Genomic DNA, 18,606 nt, shown 5'->3' with positions numbered 1-18,606 from the left:
GTGCCGGGTTCGAGTCCCTGGGCGGCCTCCAAGAAAGCCACCTTGCCAGCGCAAAAGGACAGACTCACAGCACAGCTGGCTGAGAAGTCCTTTACGCTGGGAGCCCAGGCTGTGTCAGCGGCTAACAACATTGCCCTCCTCGTGGCCTCCCTATCCCGTCTAACAACTGAGTTGACCAGCGAGGAGATTGAAGAGGCGTCCAGGATTTCTGGCGCTATTCTTCATTTGACACAGGCATCAGCGATATGCGCAGGCCGGTCCATGGCCACCTCGGTGGTCATGGAACGTCACCTCTGGCTGTCAATGACGGCCATGAAGGAGACGGACAGAGCCTCGCTGCTAAACGCTCCCGTCTCTAGCGAGGGCCTCTTTGGGGTCGCCGTTAAGGAGGCGACGGAGCGTTTCGGCAAGCTAGACGAAGAGGAAGCACCTGGCTAAACACCTGCCATTGGCAGGCAAGTTTAGCCGGGCCTCAACTAACCCGTCAACCTCGAACGCCCCCAGTAGAACTACAGGGAGGCGACGGGCCAGGCGACAGGCGCCTACCACCGACAGCAGGCGAGCGGGCTCGGCCCCCCCAGCGACGACAGTGGTGTCGATGATTCCGCCGGCGAGAGAGGTCGTCACAAAACCGTCCTGGCAACACCAGAAGGTCAGCCAGAAACGACGGCGTCAATGACGGGACGAGGGGGAGAGGACGGATGACGGCTCGGCGCTGGGCGCGACAGAGCCCACTGTTCCCCCCCACCCTATTGTTCAGGGCATGGAGGGAAATGTTTATTGTTGTTATGTGAATAAAGAGTTGGCTCCCACTGACATTGTCACAAAAGAGCCCTTTTTCCATGACACATTGCAGAGTACTTCACGTCCTATGATTTTCTCTCACCATCCTGAGTGTAGCTCAACCCACCGAAGGTGCGTAGTTGAACACACACAGGAGAGGAAAGAGAAAAAGGTAGCAAGGCGTAGCCTTAGCTCACCTAATAAAGATATTTTACTACAGACTCCTAGGAGCTCTGTAGTAAAGGTCTCACATAGCAGGCAGCTGTCTCAGTCTAAGTATGACATGAAGACGCAGCCGCTAGCTGGGAATGACGCCTTGCTTCAGGCTATCGCCTCAGCCAGCGCAGTTCAGACCCGTGCGACGTTCACCAGAGGGCCGAAATACTAGAGTTACAGGTGTAACCAATGTATGGGCGCCCCCGGTTAATTCAGAACGTAACAATGCCCACTACTCTGAGTGCAGCTCACCACACCTAGAGTGTGCTGTTGAGCAACCTCATGAGACCAGTGAAAAATAGGTATTGTGGCGCCACCTTGTGGTACCAGTTAGAGACCACACTTTCCAGACTCTGTTGAGTACTGCAGTGGACGGATCTCATGACAAGCAGCAGTCTCAGTCAGACAATGACATGATGACGCAATTGCTATCCGGGGAGGGCGCTCTGTCTCAGGTTAATACCTCAGTCAGCGCAGCTCAAAACCGTGCTACGTTCACGGAGGGCCGGAATACTAGAGTTACAGACGTAACTGACGTATCAAGGCCTCCGATTCTCTCAGAACGTGCTGATGTTTCCTCTCCCTTTCGAGGGGGGCCCGCCTTGGGCTATTCCACCAACCCAATGCTGGGGAATAGCGGCGGCGAGGGCCATAGAGGAATACAGGTCCTTCCTACTGGATGCACCACAGCTTCGTGCGCGCCCGCTTTCTCTGCATTGCCGGCAGTGGCAACGAAGCTGTACCTTCTCACGCTGGCTAGAACAGACGATGCAGAAGGGTTATGCCCTCCAATTCCATCGAACCCCACCCCCGTTCAGGGGAGTGGTGGAGACGGTGATGAAAACGCCAGACAAAGTGGCCGCTCTAATGTCAGAGATTACGGAACGTTTGGCGAAGGAGGCGGTCACAGTAGTTCCCCGGGAGCAAAGGAACAAAGGGCTATATTCGCCTTATTTCCTAGTGCCCAAAAAGACGGGGGGAGTGAGGCTGATTTTGGATTTACGCATTCTCAACGAGAGCATAACCAAACGGCCCTTCCGAATGCTGACGACAAAACGTCTACTGGAATGTGTCCAGAAAGGAGACTTTTGTACAAGCATAGACCTAAAGGACGCGTACTTTCATGTGCCGATACAATCGCGTCACAGGAAGTTTCTGCGGTTCGCCTTTCAAGGGGTGGCGTACGAGTTCACGAGGATGCCATTCGGGTACGCCCTGGCACCTCGAACGTTTTCCAAATGTGTGGAGGCGGCATTGGAACCGTTGCGTCGTCAAGGGACAAGGCTATTAGCCTACCTAGATGACCTGCTGGTTCTCGCCCCGTCAGCAGAGCTGGCGTTCACTCACACAACACAGACAGTGATTTATCTCACGCGTCTGGGGTTCGCTGTGAATTGGAAAAAGAGCGCACCCTGGCCCAGTCATCAGATTGTCTACCTGGGGCTACAGCTAGACACTGTAATGATGAGGGCTCGAATTTCGGACCCTCGAAGGGTAGCATTGTTGCTAGCCCTGAGGAAGTGTCGTCCGAATCGCTGTCGATCATGTCACTTTTGGATCTCATGTCGTCAGCCCACTCTGTGGTTCCGCTGGGACTCCTGCACATGCGCAGAATACAGCGATGGTTCGCCCAACTAAGACTAGACCCAGTGCGTCAACGTCATCGGTTGGTGGTGGTTCCTCTCTCGCTAAGAGCAGACCTGGACTACTGGAGGAATCCGAGCGTTCTCACGCACGGAGTCCCGATGGGCAAGGTGTCATCCTACATTCCAGTATTTACAGATGCTTCTCTGACTGGATGGGGAGGGACATGTCAGACTCAAGCGATAGGAGGTGTATGGCCTCAATCAGGTCGTCACATAAACCTCTTGGAGTTGGAAACGGTTCGACTGGTTCTGACCCACTTCGCGCCTACCCTTCGGGGTCGCGATGTGCTGATCTGGTCAGACAACCGGACCACAGTAGCTCACATAAATCGCCAGGGAGGGGTCAGGTCACCTGCCCTCCACCGGGCGGCAGAGGAATTGTGGCTGTGGGCTCACAAGCACCTTCGCTCATTGAGAGCAGCACACATTCCGGGCTACTTGAACGTAGGAGCAGACCTCATGTCAAGAGGGGGTCCTCGAGACGACGAGTGGTGTCTGCATCCGGACATTGTTCTCCGAATTTGGGAACAGTTCGGGAGAGCCGAGGAGAATCTGTTCGCGTCACGCGTGAACGCGCAATGTCCCCTATGGTTCTCTCTGAGGGAACAGGACGAGCCACCACTGGGAAGAGACGCATTCGCGCACTACCCGTGGCCGAAAGTTCTCCTGTATGCATTCCCTCCGCTGTCTTGCATTCTCCCACTGCTAGCCAGGGTGAGGTCAGAGGCGCTGTCAGTGATACTGATAGCGCCCGATCGCCCGGGGGCTCCGTGGTTTGCGGAGATGAGTCAGATGTTGATTGCGCCACCTTGGCCAATTCCACATCGACGGGACGCTTTGACCCAGGCGGGAGGCTCGATAGGGCAGTGGCCCATAATCAGCCAACCACTGAAGGCTTGGTTCCTGAATGGGACAGGTTGAGGCGCCGTGGGTTATCTGATGCAGTGATCAGAACCATACAAGGTGCACGAGCCGGTTCCACTTCTAGGATGTATACCAGCAGATGGAACGTTTTTTCACGATGGTGTGACACACAAGGTGTGGACCCCATGAACTGTCAGGTTGAGAGTGTGCTCTTTTTTCTGCAGTTTATGTTTGATAAGCAGAAATCGCCCTCCACCATTAGAGTGTTTGCAGCGGCAATTTCAGCTGGTCATGAGGGGTTTGGCGGAACGAACGTGTTCAGCCACCCTTTAGTGAAACGTTTCTTATTGGGAACGCGGCGGCTTAGGCCAATGCCTAGAGCCACGCTGCCCCAGTGGGATTTGGCTTTGGTACTCGAAGCGCTATGTAAGTCGCCGTTCGAGCCATTGAATCAAATACCCCTCAAGATGCTGTCTATCAAGACGGCACTGTTGCTCGCCTTGACTACCGCTAAGCGTGTCAGTGATTTGTGTGCCCTGTCGACGAGACCCGACTGCCTTGCCATTAATGGCGATCTGAGCAGAGCGGTGTTACGTCCTAACCCGGCGTTTGTGCCGAAGGTTATTAGCGTTGTGGGCTTTTTCTCCCCCTCCTCATGGGGAGAGGAGTGAGGAAAAGCTTCATTGTCTGTGCCCAGTGCGCGCTTTGGCGTGTTACGTTGAGCGCACAGCAGCGATTAGGTCATCGCCTCAGCTGTTTGTGTGTCACGGTGCGGCTGCATTAGGTAGACCACTTTCAAAACAGCGATTGTCTCATTGGATTTGTGAAGGCATTGAGACAGCTTATGAGGTAGCAGGGCGGCAACTGCCTCAGGGTATCAGAGCTCACTCCACTCGTGGAGTAGCAGCTTCTACTACCCTCTTCAGAGGAACAGGGGTAGAGGATATTTGTAGAGCAGCGTCATGGTCGACACCGTCTCCATTTATCCGTTTCTGTCTATTAGATATGTCTTCTAACTCTTTGGCTCGATCTGTACTCAGCGTGGCTGATGGGAGATCTTGAGTAAGAAAGAGAGGAAAAAAGCAGGACTGTGGACATGGGTGTCCATCAGGTCCGCTTTGATTAGGAAGACATATTCTGTTTCTATCTATTAGATATGTCTTCTAACTGTTTGGCTCGATCTGTACTCAGCGTGGCAGAAGGGAGATTTGGAGCAAGATGGAGAGGGAAAAAGCAGGACTGTGGACATGGGTGTCCATCAGGTCCGCTTTGGTTAGGAAGACATATTCTTGTCAGATATGTTTTCTAACTTTTTGGCTCGGTCTGTACTCAGCAAAGCTGAAAGGAGATTTTGAGCCAGGAAGAGAGGATAAAGCAGGACTATGGGCAGGTTCCCATCAGGTCCGCTTTGGCTAGGAAAACATGTTTTTGATAGATAGGCTTTCTATCTCTCTGGCTCGATTGTACTCAGCATAGCTGAAGGGGAATCTTGAGCTAGAAGAGAGAAAAGCAGGACGATGGACACAGGTTTCTATCAGGTCCGCTTTGGATGGAAAGCATATCTTGTGGCATGACTCTTGACTGACAGGGTCAGTACAGTAGAGGCATGTATTGAATTGACAGAATGTGAGGTCATCCATCTGATTGTTCAGTTTAGTATGACTTATATTTTGTTCCTGCCTACTAATCTCTGGGATTCCATTGAGTGAGTGAGGCGGTCTACTGTGCACATAATGTAGAGTGATACTTGGTGTCATTCCATTAGTGGTCGGTAGTGTTTTCACAGGATATTGAGGCACATCTATCTGCTAGTACAGATTAGTGTAGCTTTTATTCTGGTGATCTGCCCACTAGTCAATGGCATTGCCATTGAACTAGGTGGGGCGGGTCTTTAACCGATGACGCGGTATATTGTGACGCCCGTAGGGGTTTTTAGTTGCAGTACTGCGGGAATTGGTTGCGGCCATTGCTAGGCTTGACCTTTTCATTTTTTAATGGGAAGTGTTAGGCTCGGCAGGGAGTACATTTTGGAGCGCTACGCTCCGCCTTAAACCACTAGGAGCAGAGCTCCCCTATGGGGCGGAGCTCCACGATATAGAACGATTAGTTACCGGAGTGTAACTCCAGTTCTATGAGTGGAGCGGAGCCCCATAGGACTTAAGGCCCTGCCGACCCTCTCTAGTCTCGCTGAAGATAATATCTCGGGAGGCAGAATGAGGGGAGGCATCCCCTCTTATAGGGACACCTGTGCTCCCATTGGCTGCAGGTGTGTGCATAAATTTGTTTCAGGCTGCTGCTGCCTTAGGGCAGAGGGTAAACCACTAGGAGCAGAGCTCCCCTATGGGGCTCCACTCCACTCATAGAACTGGAGTTACACTCCGGTAACTAATCGTTTCCCACGTATCACGTTAAAGTTTTGACCAATGAGGTAACTTGTTAAATTGTGGCCAATGGGAGAGTGGACTGGTTGCTGAGAAAGAAAAGAGAGGGAAAAGGTTGAAAGAAGGGAGAGGAGAGACGTTAGTGGGGTTGGTGAAGGAAAAACGACCAAAGGAAACGATAAAGAGAAAACAAAACCATACCTACAGAGTTTTTTTTTAAGGGAAATCCTGATTTTATTTCTATAAGAGAGTGTTTATTATTTCGTTAAGAAAGACCTAGTGGAGACTGAAGCTGCCGTCGCATTGTGGAGACATTCGACATCCTAGAGGTTAGCCTAGCATCGTGCAAGACTTGGAGAGAATTGCTTGTGACGATCAACAAGTTCGGGTTTCCAACGGATGTCTGTTGCTGCTACCGAGTACTGGCTGCATTGATAGCTGTGTTCGTTGTGGATCTTGTGAGGACACCTGCACGGAACTACTATATTTTGCTGAGGCATTATCTACGAGTAGTGAGTAACTACAAATGTGGGGTGGACTTCGGGACTTTATGTATGTCGTAATTTTTTAATGAGCTCCAACGCGTGCCCAGGGTTTAAGCAAGCTTGCAAATAATTTGGACATGGGTTGTGGAAAAATCATTGGGGTTTATTGTTTTTATTTCTTTTGATGTGATACATTGAACATTTTATTAATATAGATCTTGAACCTTATGTCTGTTGTATTGGTGGAGTCATTTACTGTTTCATTTAATGCATGGGAAAGCATATCCTTATAATAATAACCAAGTCTATAATCATTCTATCTGAAGTTAATACCCTATTTGTCATTCACCCTAGCAAGTTTACAATAGGGATTCTTATTGGAGATGTCCTTCTCACCTAATATCCCATGCTGTTCAGATATTCTAAATAAGGTAATATTGTGAGAGTCAAATTCGAGCCTGGTGAGAGGGTTACACATATTTCACTCATTTGCCAATATAGCCCTTACTTCATATAAGTAAGCAGTGATATTTTATTCCAGGCATCTATAATTTTTTTTTAAAAATGATACGTTGTCTCCTACTGTCACTTAACATATACTGTAGGGGATTTCCCTCAATCTTGGAAAATAAAAATAAAAACACAAAACTCCCCCCTCAGAACACATCAGATAACTCCACGTATCATTAAATTCACTAAACCTATAAATAACAAACCCATAACCACCTTCCGGTAATCTACTGATTTAAACCTGTTGCATTAATTTATTAAAATATAAACCTTTTGTTTAATAAATCCACTGTTTGCATTGCAAACATCTCTGTCTCTCTAGGTATTGACTAATAGTCTCACTGTCTCCCTGCTTACACTCGTGGACTTTGGAGAAGTCGGCATGTCTGATAATATTCTCTCAGATTATCACAGAGTTGTGCCAATTTATCTCCATAAGCCCCTCCTTCTGCCCACTCTAGAACCCCTGTATTCAGCTTAAAGCTGGCGGTCAGCCCTTCCATATCTCTTCTGAGCTGGTGTACCCCCGTCTTAGGGTGGGGTATCCCTTCCACTGCTCTCACTACATCTCTCTGCTTCGTTTACTAAATCCTGGCATTAGTCAATTCTATCCACACACCACCAAAAACGAATAACATATTTGCATACACATAACTAGAAAGCATGAATTTAATACCATTCCTGCTTAAACAATGCAATTGAACATTTCTCATCACCCAATTTCTATTAATTTTATTTTATTTTATTTTTTTACACAGGAAACCCTGTACAATCTCTTATGCTGACTTTCCATCTAACATTACTTTTCAACATTTCTCAAATCTAATTACCTCTGGTATCAACTAAATTATAGCCACCTCTTATGAAACCCCCAATCTGTCATTGTTTAGAATACAGCAGATATACAGTGGGGAGAACAATTATTTGATACACTGCAAATTAATTACTTAAAAATCATACAATGTGATTTTCTGGATTTGTGTTTTAGATTCCGTCTCTTTCATTCCCCTCTCAGTGGAAATTACGACCCCATTCAATTTAGTCATTACATCACGTCCTAGTAAATTTCCCGGACACAGCTTAGATATCAGGACGGGTATGGTTGCCTCTCCTCCTGATTGGTCATGTTTTAGGGTTATTGGGGCTGATAACCTTTCAATAAATTGATGACCAGAGGCAGATCGCACTATGATTTTCTCCCCATCAATCCTGACTCCATCTGGCTTGTCTGTTGCACAGATTGCTGTCCTGCAGGCTCCCGTATCACAAAGGAATTTAATTTTCTTACCCATTACTGTCAATGTTAAATAAGGTTTCTGTTCCTGTTGAAGTGCTAAGTCAATAGTAGCCAATTCAAACACTTCACAATTTGGATCAATGGGTTCTGTAGTCTCCCCCTCACTAGAGTCTACTCTTTCTCCCTCAAGGACTAGTCAAGCCTTATCTGCCTCTTCCTCACGCTCAAAGCTGGGAAATAGACGTCTGTTAGGCTTCTCTCTTTTTTCTTTCTTTCCTTTTCCTTTGGGTTTGCATTGAAAAGAGTTATGGCCTGTCTTACCACAGTATCTGCATGGGGCCTCACACTCTCTGGCGAAATGCCCTCCTTTGTTACAGTTGAAGCACCGACCTTCCCCGCTGTAGCCTTCACTTTTCCCTGTGTTTCTGCCTTTACACGCTATTTCCCCAAGAGTGGCCATTAGGTACTCTGCTCCTTTCTGCTCTTTCTTGGCTCTGTCCTGTCTGTCATTCTGCTCATGATGAATTGCATATCATTTAACCTCAGCTAGCGATGCCCCCCCCCCCCCCCCCCCCAACCCACCAAAGTCATTTTAATGGTTCTGCTTATCTCTGGTGACATTCCACTGTGGAATGCTAACTTTAATTGCTGATGTTGGGGCGTATAATTCCCCTGTCTCTGGTCTGGTTCGGTATGCCACTGTTTGCGTTAAACATATATTTAACCCTCTCTAAGTACTAGCTGACAGTCTCACTATCCTCTTGTTTACACTCATGTGCTTTAGAGAAGTCTGCATGACGATGGTAATGTTCTCTGAGGCTATTACACAATTCAGTTATTTTCCCAACATACTCTCCGTGATCGGCCCATGGCAAAAGTGCCCTCTGGGCATCCCCTGAAACCCACTGCCCTCTAACGGCGGCCCAAACCTTACTATTCCTGTTTTGGGGTGGGTCATTCCTTCTACCGCTCTGGCCACGTCCTCTGTGTTCATGGCCTGTCTGCTAAATGGCATATTATTATTATTATTATTATTACTGTATACATCTAAGGTTGCTGGGGCCCCTTTCATTCCCCGCCATTCCCCGCCATTCCCCGCCAATATTCCTCTTTAAGGAATACCTGGGATAGGATAAAGTAATCCTTCTACCCCCCCCAAATTGTAAAGTGGTTATCCCACTGGCTATAGGGTGAATGCACCAATTTGTGAGTCGCTCTGGATAAGAGCGTCTGCTAAATGACGTAAATGTGCCCTTGAGCAAGGCACTTAACCCTAATTGCTCCTGTAAGTCGCTCTGGATAAGAGCATCTGCTAAATGACTAAAATGTAAATGTAATTATCAAATCAAATCAAATCAAATTGTATTGGTCACATGCGCCGAATACAACAGGTGCAGACTTGAAATGCTTACTTACAGCCCTTAACCAACAGTGCATTTATTTTAAACAAAAAAGTAAAAATAAAACAACAACAAAAAAAGTGTTGAGAAAAAAAAAGAGCAGAAGTAAAATAAAGTGACAGTAGGGAGGCTATATATACAGGGGGGTACCGTTGCAGAGTCAATGTGCGGGGGCACCGGCTAGTTGAGGTAGTTGAGGTAATATGTACATGTGGGTAGAGTTAAAGTGACTATGCATAAATACTTAACAGAGTAGCAGCAGCGTAAAAAGGATGGGGTGGGGGGGCAGTGCAAATAGTCCGGGTAGCCATGATTAGCTGTTCAGGAGTCTTATGGCTTGGGGGTAGAAGCTGTTGAGAAGTCTTTTGGACCTAGACTTGGCACTCCGGTACCGCTTGCCGTGCAGTAGCAGAGAGAACAGTCTATGACTAGGGTGGCTGGAGTCTTTGACAATTTTGAGGGCCTTCCTCTGACACCGCCTGGTATAGAGGTCCTGGATGGCAGGAAGCTTTGCCCCAGTGATGTACTGGGCCGTACGCACTACCCTCTGTAGTGCCTTGCGGTCGGAGGCCAAGCAGTTGCCATACCAGGCGGTGATGCAACCAGTCAGGATGCTCTCGATGGTGCAGCTGTAGAATTTTTTGAGGATCTGAGGACCCATGCCAAATCTTTTTAGTCTCCTGAGGGGGAATAGGCTTTGTCGTGCCCTCTTCACGACTGTTTTGGTGTGTTTGGACCATGATAGTTCGTTGGTGATGTGGACACCAAGGAACTTGAAGCTCTCAACCTGTTCCACTACAGCCCCGTCGATGAGAATGGGGGCGTGCTCAGTCCTCTTTTTTTTCCTGTAGTCCACAATCATCTCCTTTGTCTTGGTCACGTTGAGGGAGAGGTTGTTGTCCTGGCACCACACGGCCAGATCTCTGACCTCCTCCCTATAGGCTGTCTCATCGTTGTCGGTGATCAGGCCTACCACTGTTGTGTCGTCGGCAAACTTAATGATGGTGTTGGAGTCGTGCCTGGCCATGCAGTCATGGGTGAACAGAGAGTACAGGAGGGGACTGAGCACGCACCCCTGAGGGGCCCCCGTGTTGAGGATCAGTGTGGCAGATGTGTTGTTACCTACCCTTACCACCTGGGGGCGGCCCGTCAGGAAGTCCAGGATCCAGTTGCAGAGGGAGGTGTTTAGTCCCAGGATCCTTAGCTTAGTGATGAGCTTAGAGGGCACTATGGTGTTGAATGCTGAGCTGTAGTCAATGAATAGCATTCTCACGTAGGTGTTCCTCTTGTCCAGGTGGGAAAGGGCAGTGTGGAGTGCAATAGAGATTGCATCATCTGTGGATCTGTTGGGGCGGTATGCAAATTGGAGTGGGTCTAGGGTTTCTGGGATAATGCTGTTGATGTGAGCCATGACCAGCCTTTCAAAGCACTTCATGGCTACAGACGTCAGTGCTACGGGTCGTAGTCATTTAGGCAGGTTATCTTAGAGTCCTTGGGCACGGGGACTATGGTGGTCTGCTTGAAACATGTTGGTATTACAGACTCAGTCAGGGACATGTTGAAAATGTCAGTGAAGACACTTGCCAGTTGGTCAGCACATGCTCGGAGTACACGTCCTGGTAATCCGTCTGGCCCCGCGGCCTTGTGAATGTTGACCTGCTTAAAAGTCTTACTCACATCGGCTACGGAGAGCGTGATCACATAGTCATCCGGAACAGCTGGTGCTCTCATGCATGCTTCAGTGTTGCTTGCCTCGAAGCGAGCATAGAAGTGGTTTAGCTCGTCTGGTAGGCTTGTGTCACTGGGCAGCTCGCGGCTGTGCTTCCCTTTGTAGTCTGTAATAGTTTTCAAGCCCTGCCACATCCGACGAGCGTCAGAGCCAGTGTAGTACGATTAAATCTTAGACCTGTATTGACTCTTTGCCTGTTTGATGGTTCGTCGGAGGTCATAGCGGGATTTCTTATAAGCGTCTGGGTTAGAGATCCGTTCCTTGAAAGCGGCAGCTCTACCCTTTAGCTCAGTGCGGATGTTTCCTGTAATCCATGGCTTCTGGTTGGGGTATGTACGTACGGTCACTGTGGAGACGACATCATCGATGCACTTATTGATGAAGCCAGTGACTGATGTGGTGTACTCCTCAATGCTGTCTGAAGAATCCCGGAACATGTTCCAGTCTGTGCTAGCAAAACAGTCCTGTAGCTTAGCATCTGCGTCATCTGACCACTTTTTTATTAACCGAGTCACTGGTGCTTCCTGCTTTAGTTTTTGCTTATAAGCAGGAATCAGGAGGATAGAGTTATGGTCAGATTTGCCAAATGGAGGGCGAGGGAGAGCTTTGTATGCGTCTCTGTGTGTGGAGTAAAGGTGGTCTAGAGTTTTTTTCCCTCTGGTTGCACATTTAACATGCTGGTAGAAATTAGGTAGAACGGATTTAAGTTTCCCTGCATTAAAGTCCCCGGCCACTAGGAGCGCTGCATCTGGATGAGCGTTTTCCTGTTGATTAATGGCCTTGTACAACTCATTCAGTGCAATCTTAATGCCAGCATTGGTTTGTGGTGGTAAATAGACAGCTATGAAAAATATAGATGAAAACTCTCTTGGTAAATAGTGTGGTCTACAGCTTATCATAAGATACTCTACCTCAGGCGAGCAAAACCTCGAGACTTCCTTAGTATTTGGTTTTGTGCACCAGCTGTTGTTTACAAATATACACAGACCGCCACCCCTTGTCTTACCGGAGTCAGCCGTTCTGTCCTGCCGATGTAGCGTATATCCCGCTAGCTGAATGTTATCATTGTCGTCGTTCAGCCACGACTTGGTGAAACATAATATATTACAGTTTTTAATGTCCCGTTGGTAGGATAACCGTAATCTTAAATCGTCCACTTTATTTTCAAAAGATTGAACGTTGGCTAATAGGATTGATGGAAGAGGCAGTTTACTCGCTCGCCGTCGGATCCTTACAAGGCACCCCGATCTGCGTCCACGATATCTCCGTCTCTTCCTCACGCGAATGACGGGGATTTGGGCCTTGTCGGGTGTCTGTATGATATCCTTCGCGGCCGCCTCGTTGAAGAAAAAATCTTCGTTCAATACGAGGTGAGTAATCGCTGTCCTGATATCCAGAAGCTCTTTTTGGTTATAAGAGACGATGGCAGAAACATTATGTACAAAATAAATTACAAATAACGCAGAAAAACACACATAATAGTACAATTGGTTAGAGGGCTGTAAAACGGCAGCCATCTTCTCCGGCGCTGTTCTGAGGTAAGGCTATCAGTGGGTACTGGCCCCCTCCTACTCTCTCTCTCTCTCTCACTGCTTCTTTCTCCTTTACACACCTTATGTATCTGTTTAAGCATGGATTCGAGTTTATCTGCGTCTAGACGTCCCTCAAAACCATACCTCTCCCTCCACCTGGTTACATCATGGAGATTTCTTCTATCCCTGGATTCCATAAATCTCTCATCTCCGGTTGACCCCGGGACCTCCTTGGAGGGTTTGCTTCCCATATTGGCAGGACTCTTTGATCGTCCTATACCCAAAACATTGAAAAATTACTTTATGGCTTTTACCAAATTCCTGAATCTCACCTTTATTTGAATTTAGATTACTTCCAACTCTCTAATAATTGTTTTTGTCACTTTAACTGAGTTGTTAGGTATTAAATAATTTTACAATTTAGCTTTTAATGATTTATTCGATCTTTAATTAATTTCTTATGTTTCTTCCTCAAAATAGTCAATTATAATTACTTACTTCCTCACACAACCTATTTTGGTCCCTGTTTTTGGAATGTATTCTTAGATGTGACTTTTGAGCAAATATAAAGTCTCACGCAAGATTATTGGTTAACACTACCGGCAACTTGGAGTTTGTACTAAGACAAATTACGGCTCCAGTTTCATGGAATGGATAGAGTTACTGCTAATCTACAGTTGTTTATGACTTATAATATTCTACAAGATAATAATATACTTTTGACAACCCCCTTCATATTGTCTCAACACAAGGCTAGTTTATGTTTGGTAATGGCCTCTCTACCAGGAGTCTATTTTGGACCCCCCCCCGTCTTCTAAAAACGGGCTACCGGGATGTCGATCCCTTTGTGGATTATTGATGGAACCTCACTACAGCAAATTTTTACTCCATAAATCCTTACTGCAGGTTACAGTTCAATTCCCCCAAAATCCAATTAATAAAGATTACTGACCTTATTCTTGTAGCTGGGACTCAATTTGGTTGGATCTCGTCACCGTTCCTGTCGTAAACCAGTTCACCACCGGCCTGGATTAACCCTCAGTCTTAGAGGTCAGGACTTTATCCCACGGATTCTAGATCCGCCCGTGCACAGTTTTGGGGTTCCCTGGGACGACAGACAACGGGTGTTGAGATCCGGCTCGAAGGACCAAGCTGTTACGTGAATTTCTATCCCAATGTTTCAAAAAAGTTATTATTACTCAGTCTGTAGAGGTTGGAAATCTCTAATAATCAGACCAAGCAGCCCAGCATACAATCATCAGGCTTTATTCATTGAGAACGTTCTAAAACAAAATGGCCGTACAATCTTTTTATATGCACACGTCAGAGAAAAAAATAATCCCTCCCCTCTTTAGGCGGGCTGTAGTTTTCCACTGGAAAACTGCTCTCCTGACCATCATGTCACACACACACACACACACACACACAAGCCTAACAGTTTCTCTACTCCCTAAATTCCTCAGTTATCAGTTGCCTATAGACAGTTCTCCTTGTCCTTTGTTGTCTGGCCTAACTCTTACTCACATTGCTAAATAGTAACACAATGTCATCATCTTTACTGGTCCTACACTCACACATTCTAACACATTTCACACAGTTTCAAGGTGTAATAATTAGTCATTAATAATTAATCTATCAAAATGTGTAACTACTTCATATATCTTTAGCTATGACTGGTTTCATGTGTTCATCCATGTCTGAATCAGCTGTTACTGTCCTTGGAGGTCTGATCACTCAAAGTGGATCAAGTTCCTGGTGGATCTCCTGTCTCAAGCAGCAGAGTGGGAGGAGCAGACAGGAGAGAAGACACTGAAGCTGGTATCATCAGTGTGTACTTACAGCACCTTTCCTTTTCTCAGTGGATACAATTCTGAACAGAGTGATTTCCTGCTGGATCTGTACTCACATGTGAAGGACTATGAGACTCAAACAGGCAGGAGTGTCCTTCCAGCATTACAGCCAGTTTACCAGTCAGCTCCTGCAGTCTGGTCCATAGACCTCTCAGAGAGAAAGGCCTCCCTCCTCCTAGAAGTGCTGAAACTCCAACCAGAGAAGAAACCAGTAGAGCTGAAGGGCTGGTCAGATGAAGAGAGTGAAGTGAGGAGTTTCCTTCAGTGTCTGCCCTACATCTCACAGCTGAGGTGAGTTGGATCCGTACAGTTCAGAGATTGTAGTTGTCTGTCCCTGTATTTCCCTTTAGAGAGGATGCGTTTAGCTTTCTGCAGTAACTTAATAAACTAAACAGACACATACCGTTTGGAAAATATGCAATCTTTGTAGTCAGGATTTTAAGGAACAATTTAAGTGGATGATGAGTTTAGAAAGATAGTCATTGTATTTTACCCACCATAATGTGACCATCAGAAATGCATATCATAACTTTGTGTTGGTGAATCTGGTAACATTTATACTCAGATTTCTTGACATAACAAATGTTGCATTACTAAATGTCACACAGATATTGTGAATTTTTCTTAAAGTTTGTGATGCTAGAAATTTGTCCTTTAGAAATCTTGTGAATTTTATCTTAGAGACGTTTTGTAACATGAAACCTGAAAGTTTATACTCGGAATACCTAATCTAATCAAGGTATATTAGTGTTTTATATTTCATTAATCTTTAACAAGTGTTGTTCTTCCACTTTGACATTACAGAGTATTTTGAGTAATTTCTTGACAAAAACATTCTAATTGATTCCATTTTAATTCCAGGTTGTAACACAATAAAACATATGTAAGGGGATTGAATACTAATGCAAGGCACTGTATGTACAAACATTGCTGTAACTTTAACCTCATAGTCATTGTATCATGTCAAAGTGCTGGAGTACAGAGCCAAAACAACAAAAAATGTGTCACTGTCCCAGTACTTTTGGACTGTCTCCTAAATGTCTGATTTCATGTCCCCCATGTTTTGCTGTTTCAGCTGTGATGATGACAGGTTCTTCCAGAGGGTGTGTGAATCCGTCCCTGTGAGGTCCAGAGAGGAGGACCAGCAGTTGGCCTCTCTCCTCCAGGCCTTGGGCTCCACCCTGTCACTGGGAGGAGAGTTACCCAGGAAAACCTGCAGGTCTGTGGGGAGAGTCCTGGGTCTCTGTGCCTCCAGAGTGGACCTCACTCTTACCCCCAGCAAGATCTCTCTCCAAGGAGCCTTACTTATTTTGAGACATGAGTCAAAGCTACACAAGCTCAGGTATGTTCAGTTAGACAGCTTTTACAGGTGTTGGGTTCTAACTTGAAACAATCCTTATTCATGTTACCATATTAGAACTGGGTGAATGCAAATCTACTGGGGGAGAAAGGGGAAAGTTGACATTCTGTCAGAACATGTCATTGTTAAATCTCATGTATCCTATGGAGAGGAGAAGGGTAATCTCATGTATCCTATGGAGAGGAGAAGGGTAATCTCATGTATCCTATGGAGAGGAGAAGGGTAATCTCATGTATCCTATGGAGAGGAGAAGGGTAATCTCATGTATCCTATGGAGAGGAGAAGGGTAATCTCATGTATCCTATGGAGAGGAGAAGGGTAATCTCATGTATCCTATGGAGAGGAGGAGGGTAATCTCATGTATCCTATGGAGAGGAGAAGGGTAATCTCATGTATCCTATGGGGAGGAGAAGGGTAATCTCATGTATCCTATGGAGAGGAGAAGGGTAATCTCATGTATCCTATGGAGAGGAGAAGGGTAATCTCATGTATCCTATGGAGAGGAGAAGGGTAACCGTCTGGTTTCAGTGTAGGACAGCCGTGAGTTAGGGAGGAGGGAGGAGTTCGGGCCGAGGTCAGGTCAGATGAAGTGAGGAGGAACAGTCCCCACTTCAGTTCCTGCCTAGCAACAGAGATGTATTGGCTGTCCAGAGGTGCAAGGTTAGAGACTCCGCCTAAATATATGTGCTTGTGTAAACATGTCTTGGTCCTTTCAGCTGTTTGACCCAGTGAGTGAATAAACCTGGTTTGAGCATGGACTAGTTGTCCGTTAGGTTCTGACAAACAGAGTGAAGAACTTACACTGGTCTATTGAATAGTTTATTTTCCTATTGATCATTTTATCTGACAAGGTTTCTCTGTTTAAAGTGACTGGAGTTTTGTCTTTTCATTCCAGGCTGAATGTGGGCATGGCAGTGAAACTGTCCAGACTGGTTAGGAGGACAGGGAGAGGTGCTACTCCACTGACTGTCCCAGAGCTCTCCCTGGTCCTAAAGAGCAACCAGCCACCAGAGAGAGTGTTATCCAGGGCTCTGAGTAGTGTGGCATCCCTGCTGAGACTCTGGAGGGTTCAGTGTCTGGACCTGACTGACTTCTGGATCCAGGGTCACTCTCTCATCACACTGCTGTGTCACCAGGGACCTCTCTCTCTCAGGTCAGTCTGAAGCTGATGTTTTTTTAGAAGTAGAAATAGTAACTTCATTCATGTGTTTTTCTTCATATTTCTGACTGCCTTTATGTTCCAACCTCCTAGACTGAACTCAGACACTCTGCAGCAGCTGACTGTAGTTGTGTATGAAGCTCAGGACAAGGACTTGACTCAGTGGTTCCTGGAGAAGGTTGGTGGAGACCTGACCTCCTGCAGGCTGGACCTGGAAGTGCTTCTCTCTCTGCTGCAGCATTCAACCCACAACATCACTGTGGACCTCAGGAAGAACAGGCTCCTAGAGAAGAACATCTCAGATCTTCTCCCCTTTCTGGGAAGGGTTATATTCAAGAGGTGGGGAGAACTTCTTTCTCTATTCAGACTTTCTAGAAAAAAGAACATAACTTTTTATATCCAGTGACATGTTGTTCTGAGTGATCCTCTGTAATATCATTAGGGGTTTTATTCAAGAGGTGAGAGATCTTTATTCAATATTTATAGACTTTAATTATTAATGTCCTATCCAGCCAGTTGTTGCTATGTGAGTTATCCTTTATGAAACCTTGACATAACCACAACAATCCATTCTCCATGTTTGTTCAGGTCCAGTTCCAGCTTTGTAAAGTCCACCATCAGACAGATCTATGACAGCAGAGCCAGTGACTGTGTGTCCAGTTTGTTGAGGTCTTCAGACCATTGGATCAACCTGAACAGCAGAGAGCTGGACAGAGTGGACTGTACTGCTCTGGGTTTTACCCTGCAGCACTGCCACCAAGTCAAAGTCAACCTGCTGTGGACCTCCATACCACCGGGGGAGATAGAGAGCATCCTGCCTCTTCTGGACAGAGTCTCCCAACTCAGGTTTAGTTGGCTCTCTTTAACCCTGCTAGAATTGATATGAGGCTTGTCATTTTCTGACTGATTTAACCACTAACCCTAACCTTAATCTAATGCACTTAACCTTAACCTCACCTAGGGGTGGAATTGAAGGGGAACGCCTGGGAGTTGACATGACAAACAGAGTTGTAGTGTGTTCATCAGTGTTTTAATGTGTGATGGTGTTTTAAATAAGTCTCTGTCTGTCTCTCTCGGTCTCTCTCTCTCTCTCGCTCTCTCTCTCTTCTCTCTCTCTCTCTCTCTCTCTCTCTCTCTCTCTCTCTCTCTCTGTCTATCTCTCTCTCTGTCTCTCTCTCTCTCTCTGTCTCTCTCTCTCTGTCTCTCTCTCTCTCTCTCTCCCTCGCTGTCTCTCTGTTTCTGTCTCTCTCTCTCTCTGTCTCTCTCTCTCTCTCGCTCTCCCTCGCTGTCTCTCTGTTTCTGTCTCTCTCTCTCTCTCTCTCTCTCTCTCTCTCTCTCTCTCTCTCTCTCTCTCTCTCTCTCTCTCTCTCTCTCTCTCTCTCTCTCTCTCGGTCTCTCGGTCTCTCTCTCTCTCTCTCTCTCTCTCGCTCTCTCTCTCTCTCTCTCTCTCTCTC

At 46.6% G+C, this 18,606-nt stretch overlaps 1 protein-coding gene across 1 annotated transcript in view; it reads left to right on the top strand.

Annotated features, from left to right (window-relative positions):
* Positions 1-261: 261 nt before the first annotated feature.
* LOC311119215 (uncharacterized protein) overlaps positions 262-18,606 on the top strand; it is a gene marked incomplete at both ends in the record, with an annotated part of 19,243 nt that continues 898 nt past the window's right edge. Inside the window, 5 exons of the mRNA XM_084193944.1 lie at positions 262-410; positions 15,709-15,975; positions 16,889-17,146; positions 17,246-17,491; positions 17,741-17,998. Of these exons, the coding sequence (XP_084050070.1) occupies positions 262-410; positions 15,709-15,975; positions 16,889-17,146; positions 17,246-17,491; positions 17,741-17,998 (1,178 nt within the window). The remainder of the gene's footprint in view (positions 411-15,708; positions 15,976-16,888; positions 17,147-17,245; positions 17,492-17,740; positions 17,999-18,606) is intronic.

Source organism: Coregonus lavaretus (genome assembly GCF_964263955.1).
Source record: "Coregonus lavaretus genome assembly, contig: HAP1_SCAFFOLD_812, whole genome shotgun sequence".
Taxonomy (NCBI): Eukaryota; Metazoa; Chordata; class Actinopteri; order Salmoniformes; family Salmonidae; genus Coregonus; species Coregonus lavaretus.
The sequence above is the reverse complement of the archived record's forward strand: the minus strand, read 5'-3'. Positions and strand labels throughout refer to the sequence as shown.